A 9,222-nucleotide genomic window follows, 5' to 3' on the forward strand; every position below is an offset into this window, starting at 1 on the left:
ATTTTTTATTTGAATAAAAATTCATTCAAAAACGCCCATCCCTGGTATGTACCAACACGGGCATGACAAGCGACCTACAGAGGTTGGTTTTCATACGTCGAGAGATGATTTTACTGATTTTTTGTCTTCACAGTCCAAAGTAGCACTTGTTGGCAAGAGTGACCTGAGTATAAGCAACTCCTTTTACTGCTATCGAAAGCGGCTTTGAAGTGGACAAACAGGTGGTGAGTGTCGATCCTTTTCTCGCGAGTCTTTTCCAAGATTGGGCGTATTGTGAAGACCTGGTTTATGATGGATTTTCCAGGCCTAAAGCCACACTGATAAGGCCCAATCAGTTCATTAACGGTGGGCTTCAGTCTTTCACACAATACGCTCGATAAGACCTTGTCACCTATGTTTAGATGATACGGCGGTAGTTGGCGCGAATGGCGGGGTCGCCTTTCTTGTGGATTAGGCAGAGCACACTTAAATTCCAGTCGTCAGGCATGCGTTCATCTGACCATATTCTGCATAAGAGTTGATGCATGCACCTTATCAACTCCTCGCCACGGTACTAGAATAGCTCAGCTGGCAGGCTATCAGCTCTAGCAGCTTTGTTGTTTTTCAGCGCGTTATTGCTATTCGTACCTCGTCATAGTCAGACGAAGGAACATCGACTCCGTCATCATCGACTGGGAGCTCGGGTAAAATTTTCGGGCGTTCTTCCTGTCGGCCAGCATCTCAAGCTCTTCGCACTCACGTATTTCGGCCTCTCTCTTCTTATTGCGGCAAATACGTCTCGCTTCCTTCTTCAGATCCCTATAGCGGTCCCACATAGCGCGTTGCGCCCGATCGCAGCTTGGCCCTATAGGCGGCATCTTTTTTCTCTGCAGCTCCCTGACACTCCTCATCGTACCAGTTGTTCTTTCGGGCTCGCTGAAATCCGACTACTTCTTCGGCGGCGGTACTTAATGAGCGGGAAATGAGGTTCCACTGCCCGCATATGTCGGTTTGTTGAAGAGCAGGTGTGAGAGTCGAGTAGCGAATGCATTAATGCACGTTAAGCTTTCCTTGCATATTTGGGTGCACATTTTTTGCTGCACAGAGGCGGGTGCCTATCTTGGCTGTAACAAGATAGTGGTCCCAGTCGATGTTTGCGCCTCGGAGTGTACGTTCGTCCAAAACACTGGAAGCATGCCTTCCGTCTATCACAACATGATCTATTTGGTTTCTCGTTTTTCGATCCGGAGACAGCCACGTTGTGTGAAGAATATTTTTATGCTTGAACCTAGTACTGCCTACTACCATGTTTCGGGCCCCGGTGAAATCGATAAGCCTCAGTCCGTTGTCGGACATTTCGTCGCGGAGGCTGAATTTTCCGATGGTGGTTCCAAAGATCCCTTCTTTGCCCATCCTGGCATTGAAGGGGAATCTCATCCGAGGCATTGCTTCGCTTCTTCACTGGAAGGGGTTTTTACGTGGCGGGTCCCAAACCCAGAGCGCACAACCCACTGCTGGGACGGCGGTGGTTTCGCAACCAAATACACGTTTATATAGCGAGCCGCTTGCTCCAAGACAGCCCCACCCGCTTGCAGCCGCACCACCTACTTAAACCGAATAAGTCGGAGTGGCTATACCGAAGCTCTGTCTCTTTCTGCCGTGACCCAAGGCTCCACTCGGATTGGTTACCGCATCTCGCACATGGTTTGCTCACGTTGCCCAGAGTGACGCGGTTTGCATTTTGTTGATACGCGGTTTTGTAGTTTAAACGACGATATGTTTATATTCTACTCATAACTCTTGGCAGTGACAGGTGCAAATATGATGGATTTTAAAGTCACCCTAAGTGCAAAATATAGGTGTGTTCTATGCCAAAATAGTATGTAGCTATTAACAAATTGTTAGTAAGCACGCTCCCGTTCCAACGGCAGTAGTCAAATGACCTTGAAACTTGTGCGCACAGTGTGGATATGATTTAGCAGCAAAACGAGATCAGCAGCTTCTGCGTCAGCAATTAGTATGCAATGTGTGTGTGTTTTGTATGAGCTTAACAAAGTCTTGTACGTTCTCGTGCTATAAACTAAATAAAAAAGATCATTGATTTTGTTCGAGTAGCATTTATCTTCAATGTTGATATATTAACGATAGTGAAGTTATAGATATAAACGGAACCAAACCCATAAGCGAAATGTTCTTTCAGTACGATTAGGAATTTAGTAAGCACATATCGCTCGTTTGCGGGAAGAACATCATAATTCAACAGTACTTTTATTTTTATTTCAGGAATGCAAAATGACCGTTAGTAAAAGTATTAAGGACAATCAATATCAGTTAACAATGATGAGGAATTCTTGACGAACTGATGACAAATAAAGCTTAGTCAATTACCTGAGTTATAATGCAAGGAGCGGAACGTAACAAATCGTGAGGGTCTGTTGATTTTAGATCTCCCGTTCCTTACGTTCCGCCCCGTCCATTGTAACCATTCGCCTTCATTTCACACACAATAGTTAATAGTTAAGTGACAGTTCACTGCCTTCCGTTACTTCCATTAAAACCCAGGGAAAAATCCGTGGCCTACTTCGACGTTACACGATCAAGAACTTGCTTTCAAGTTTCAGTACACTCACACTTCGTACCTCGTCTTCTGAAGTTCCTAGGCGAGGGCTCTGCTGCAAGCAAGTGTCTGCTCTGGTGTCCGTGTCTGCGACACCCTACTAGGAACCTCTTACAGAGCATCGTGTTGTGCACCCACAGTGGAGGCATTTAAGCCTCGTCGTGAATATGGTGCTGTGGCGTCATGGGAAGGCATCCAGTTGCGATCCGAAGTGCCGCATTCTGGCATGTCTGTAGTTTCATCACCTCCGTCCTTCTAGTCCCCGGCGACCACAAGGCCGGCCAATTGCCTTGTATGCTGCCAACAACGTTTGTTTGTCTCAGGTGCTGCCGGCTAGCGACTTGAGGGCCTTGTTGTGGTTGTATGCGAAGGAGAACAGACTATCGAAGCTAACTCCGAGTACTTTCAGGGTATTCACCGCTGAATATGGTTCGCCATTGACGACAGTTCTCAGCTGTAGGCTGACCTCCTTTTTCCAGCTTGCAAAAATTGTTGCCAAGAGGATTTCGTGGAGGAGAGGGTTAGGCTGCTTGCAGTGAAGAAGCGAGAAAGTTCAAAGATGTAACCGTTTACTTTCGAGTATAGGGTCATCAATTCCATTCCCGGACGCCATTAGCGACCAGTCGTCTGCATAAGAGACAACAAAGTCTCCCTCTGGTGGTTAAGTGAGCTTCGAGAAGTACCAGTTAAGCAGCAGCGGTGAAAGGACACCATCCTCAATGTCTTCTAGTATCGTGGAGTGGCTGACGGTATCAAACGCCTTTGACAAATCCAATGCTACTTGGAGTGTTCTCTCAAAGGCGCGATTTCGCTACAGGCCACGAGATATCTGGGAGTTTAGGGCGTTAAGGGCTGTTGTTATGCTGTGCACTTTACGGAACCCATGCTGATACGTCGCTGGGGTTTCCCAGATATCTGGAACGATGAGAGAGTCACAGAGTGATGTTGTCTAGAAATTTTTAACGAGACAACTCTCCAACCATCACCACTCTGTAGCGGTGAAAATGGGCATATGTATGTAGATGGGTACATATGTATGTAGATACATATCGTCGTTTAAATTACAAAACCGCGTATCGTCATTCTGCAGAACCGCGTAGCTAACATTGGCTGCCAAAAATTGGATTTGCTCACACAAGCTCTTGGCTCAAGCCTTATCCATTCGTCCTGAAATATACTAGCCAGAAATGCGATTGCTTTATAAAAAAGAGAACTATTTTGAAATATGAGTGTTTTTACTTTCTAGAAAATAACTTATGCTAGCTCACATACGCGGTTTTGCATTTTGTTGATACGCGGTTTTGTACTTTANTAAAATAACTTATGCTCACATACGCGGTTTTGCATTTTGTTGATACGCGGTTTTGTACTTTAAACGGCGATATGTACATATGTACATGTACGCATTTACCCGGGTGTACCGGAAATATAAGGTTTGTTCCACACGAGCCCGCGGGTGCCCAAAACAGCCGAGAAAGCGTTCCCCACACTAGAAAAATGGGTAATAGAGAGCGAATATCTTCCACTTTTGGATCGTAAATGNTTATAAGGTTTATTCCACACGAGCCCGCGGGTGTCCAAAACAGCCCAGAAAGCGTTCCCCGCGCTAAAAAAAATGGGTAATAGAGAGCGAATATCTTCCACTTTTGGATCGTAAATGTCTTCTTCTTCGTGCCCTAAACAGCCCGGACTTTTTAACCGGGAAGAAATGTGCAAAAAGTCAATTTGAAATAACAGCTTTTGTTTGGTTACATCCGATAGCAAATTTTGTAGAATACAATAATGGAAAATAGCACTAAAGGTTCAGAAATGTATGCATTTGCTAATTCTGTGAAACAAACCTATACATATATAGTAACGTATTACGTTTCTGGCCCGCACGTTTTGAAAGCCACTGTATATTTGGGCATATAATGCTGAAATTAGTCAAGAACGCAGAACGTATACTTAAACGCAGTCTATATACGCAGAATTTTGCCGATTACTGGAGCCGTCAGTGTTGCTTACTACAGTGTTGCCACTCATCAATGCCTTTTCATAAACTTGCCCTTTCAACTACAATTTTTCGTGCTATAATTGATTGTAGCTAAATATAAGGTACTTAGTTTTCAACAAAAAACCTTATTCAATAGTAAATTTCAAAAATTTCAAACATATTTTGAATACGAACTTATAACTTTTTTACCATATGCAAAACTGACGAAGTGGCAACCATCTAAAGAAGGAAGAAATTAGCTGACACGGAAAAATCTAAATTCCACAGATTTCTGCGCTACGAGCTACAACTATAGAAAAATTCTGCGGTGTTGAGTTTCCATTTACATGGCGCTTTGGGAAGACAGATCGTGTCAGCTGACTCGGGTTTACGTACCGGTAGGTTTACGTTCTTCACTAATTTCAGCTTTAGTCTCTAACCGATTCCGTTAGATTATTTTGGTCCCTAACCCAGGGATGGAATTTCAAAATGCGAAATGCGACTGCGAAAATAGCGCCGAAAAGGAGATGAAATAGCCACAAAATTAAAATTGCTTTATTTTGAAGCTTTTTAAGAAGAATATATTTTCCGAAATAGTATGGGTCTTCACACCGAGATTGCCGAACTGGGAAAAATGAGAAATTACTTTTCTTTTTTAACTAATCTTCTCTACATTGATTACTTCTTATGAATTGCATCTAATGTCCCTTATTTTAACTTTTAATTGAACTTAATTTTGACTTCTCGAACCTATAATGTTATATAAATATATGATTATTTGTTATACAATGGCATAGTATACTAAATTTTTGATTTTGCCAAAACTGAATGAGTTCAGCCGAAAGTGCCTCTGTAAAGTAAGGTGCCAAAAATGACACTATTGTGCCTACTTTTCCATCACTGCCCTAACCGATTCAGGTAGCACTTTCGTTGACTTAGTCCAGACGCGAACCTCTTAAGTTTTTTTGAAAAATAAATTAAGCCCAAATTTAAAGCTGCAAAATAAAGTTTTATAAGTAAAAAACACTGTTATTTAATAATTTTATAATAAACCGCCTGTGAAAATCATTTTAATTTATCTGAAACAGAACAAAAAGCATGGCAGCACTTCGTGTTGCGAACCGCACTTGTGACAGCTGTCAGTGTGTATAGCAACAATCCACCACTCCCCATAAAGAAAATACCAACAGTGCTTGTATCAAAACAATTTAATCGCCGCGTTCAAAAGCATGCAAAAATCCTCGCATATCGTTCGCCAGGATTCGGAAGAGCACTTGCCAACCACTCACTACAAAGTAATTGTTCCAACAATGAAGCGACGTACTTTGGCTGGCACCTTTGGCGTTGCTGTGTTTGTGATCGCATTCGCTGCAATTGTCATCTCTTTCGCCACACCCAATTGGCTGGCTAGTGATGACCGGATAACAGGTGCGAAATTGGAGCGTTTAGGATTATGGGTACACTGCTTCCGTTCTTTACCTGATGTAAATGATGACAGTCAACGTCGGTTCTTCGTTGGATGTCGATGGGTATATGATCCATTTACAACAGGTTATGACGAGATTCGTGGTTTTCTGCTGCCAGCATTCATGATTGCGACACAGTTCTTTTATACGCTTGCCTTCATTGGAGCGCTCGTATCGTGCGTGGGTGTTTTGGTATTCTTCCTTTGTGCCGGGCCGGATCAAAAGTACTTCGTAACGCTTATAAAGGTAATTGGGTATATAATGTTAGGCACAGGTGTAGCTGCATCTATTGCAGTCATCGTTTTTGCATGTTTTGGAAATCGTAATGGTTGGATGCCGGAGCATGCCAACAATTGGTTCGGTTGGTCATTCGTGTTGGCTTGCGTTGGAGCGGTGTTTTCTTTGGTTACGGCAATACTCTTTCTTACCGAACAAAATGTTCAAGCGAAAAAACGCATGCAATTCAAAGAATCACAGACACGTTTTGAGTTGGTGCAGGGCAAAGCCTAGGGGTGGCGTCATCTCTCGACGGAGCAGCTCACATTGTTGGAGCATAAAGTAAGTCGCAAGAGAAAACACTTGCATTTAAAGGAAGAGCGGTGCACAAATGGCGGGGGCCTATAACAGCAAATCGCGTTCAAACCTAGCGTAGATAAGAAAAGAATTAAGTTGACATATTTTTAGATTCAAACCATATATAAAATGGGTTAAGCAGTGATCTTGGCTCTAAAAATGTATTCTTTGATGCACTCATACGCATTTAAACTCCGTCCTTTCAAAGAAAAAACCAGTTTTAATAAGTTTTATAAAGTAATAATTACGTATGTAAGTTTAAGGATTTGTGCAACTAATGCTACTAACATCAAAGCGCGAAAAATTGCAAGTTTATGCAATTTTGGACAAGGTTGAATCACTAGCATATACTTGTACGACAAATGCACATACATTGTACATGCATACATATTTATGTACATAATAGTGATTTCACTTAATTCAGTACACAGACGGCTAAGAAACTCAGTTGGTACTTATGACATGCATTTACATATATTTATATATATATATCATTTTTAAAGTCACTTAAGACTGAATTATGGAGAAAAGAAACCATTGCATTTGTCCAACAACGAATTTTAATTGAAATATCAAATCATACCTAATACACAATGTTAAAATGCAAAAGCAAGCATCAAAATAGCAAACGCGAACATTTTCAAAATCGATTTAAATAAATTATTAGTACATGTTTGCTGCTATTCTTATGCTTGCAAAGCAGTCGCACCAGCCATTTGTACTGAGCTTGTGAGTCCCTATCGCTATTATGAGCACAATTACAAAATGCATATTGTCGAAACCTCCAAATGTTATCAAAGTAAATAAAACTTTAATGAATCTCAAGCATATTTTTCAAGATATGTATTACAACTCCAATTAATAATGTGCCTTAAAATGCTAGACTAACGGCGCTTAATAAAGTATTGCACGCAATTTAACGTTTTTTTCTTCTGCCACAAAAATTGCATAAACTTTCGCTTTTTATTCATACCACCTATTCATTCCTAAGTATGCATACATGAATGTATGTATAGGAACATAGTTTTAAAGCAAAAAATAATTGGATGAGCACAAATATGTTTGCCTTTTGTAAAAAAAAAATATAGCATAATATGTACGCAGGTTGTTAAAGCTTCGAAATCGCACAATAGTGGAATATAATGCGTATACATACGATAATTTAGCATTTGACCTTGACATCTACACGTTTAGTAGTGCCTTAAAAATACAATATTGTACAAATCTACAAATAAAAACATTCCAAATATATATCAGTATCGAAACCATTTCCGCAATTCTAACTATTTAGTGAAATTGAAATATTTTGAACTAGTTTTGTATTATTTATGTATGAATATTTGAAATTTACATAATACTTAAAGTTTAATAAGTTAGAAAAAATGTATATCCGTCCATATATCCACTTTAAAAGTGCGCCGAAATATGTATAATCGAAACATATCATTTAAAACAACTTCATATTTACGAAAACTATATATTTTCACTGTTGTTTGTATATTTTGCTCACACTCGAATTATTAATAAAATTTAAAAAACAAAAAAGTACTGTTAAGTATTTTTATTCCTACAAAGAACCTAAGCAAAATTCCCACGCTGAATGCGATTTCTATTTATTTTTGTAATTTGTATGTACAGGTATATTCTTCACAGCACTCATTCCATGGGAATTTTCTGTTTCCGCTGCATGTGGGAAGTTTATTAACCGTGGTGAAACCGAGGGGTAATTTATTCACACAGGTTAATTTACACATGCGAACTAACATTTACATTTATGAATCTTCATGGCAGTTTTAACGATATTTATGTACATACATATGACAGAATATGATCAACAAATGTAAAATTATGAGATGCACTTCTCCATTTAAAATTTAAAGGCATATCTGAATAATATCTTCTCTTGCGAGCTTCAAAGTTTTTGTAGCGACACTACTAAGCCATTCATAAATCGGCTAGTCTATCAATTGCCGTCAAGCTCCATTAACGGAGACTTGTGGTTTCGAAGGGGTCAGAATTGAATTGAGAAAAGGTAGACGGATGTTACCTCAGTGCATATCAGGGTACAAATGAAGAGGTCTACGGTGAATGTGGGACATTAGTTATGCCCCCAAGTTACGCGCGTCTCTCGTTACAGCTGAAGTTTTCCCGAGGATTATACTCTGAATGTCATATATGGAATGCAGTTACTTTGTTGTAGCAGCATACAAATTCATCAAAGAGTTTTTGTGGAATTAGCTGGAATCGCATTCCTTGACCAAATATACATAGATCTGGGTCATTGTGGCTACGTTCACCCTACGGTAGTGGGAAGGAAAGGCGGTACATCATTGTTTTTGTTGTAACAACATACAAATTCCCCAAAGAGTTTTTGAGGAATGATGCAGAAGTGGCAATCCTTTGCCGGATATGAACCTCGGGCGTTCCGGTTACGCAGACCCGACTATCTTGAGGACGGAACATAGTCGAGTCAATTGGTTGAGCCAGACATAACTGATATACCGTTGTTCTGCGTTCTATTACCTTTTTACCATTTGCGTTTCTATCGGCAACATTTTTTTATACTTCACTAAGCACTAACAGATGTCGCTCCACTGACATTTGACAACTCT

The 9,222-nt window shown here is 40.4% G+C and overlaps 1 protein-coding gene across 1 annotated transcript; it reads left to right on the plus strand.

The window, feature by feature from the left end:
* The first annotated feature begins 5,703 nt into the window (after positions 1 to 5,703).
* Positions 5,704 to 8,154, plus strand: LOC108380475 (uncharacterized). The gene has a single exon (XM_017636846.1). It carries the CDS (start codon positions 5,801 to 5,803, stop codon positions 6,545 to 6,547), a length of 747 nt encoding a protein of 248 aa, XP_017492335.1. The 5' UTR covers positions 5,704 to 5,800; the 3' UTR covers positions 6,548 to 8,154.
* Positions 8,155 to 9,222: the final 1,068 nt, after the last annotated feature.

Source organism: Rhagoletis zephyria, unplaced genomic scaffold, assembly GCF_001687245.7.
Source record: "Rhagoletis zephyria isolate East Lansing unplaced genomic scaffold, Rhagoletis_zephyria_1.1 Rzeph_scaffold_19373, whole genome shotgun sequence".
Taxonomy (NCBI): Eukaryota; Metazoa; Arthropoda; class Insecta; order Diptera; family Tephritidae; genus Rhagoletis; species Rhagoletis zephyria.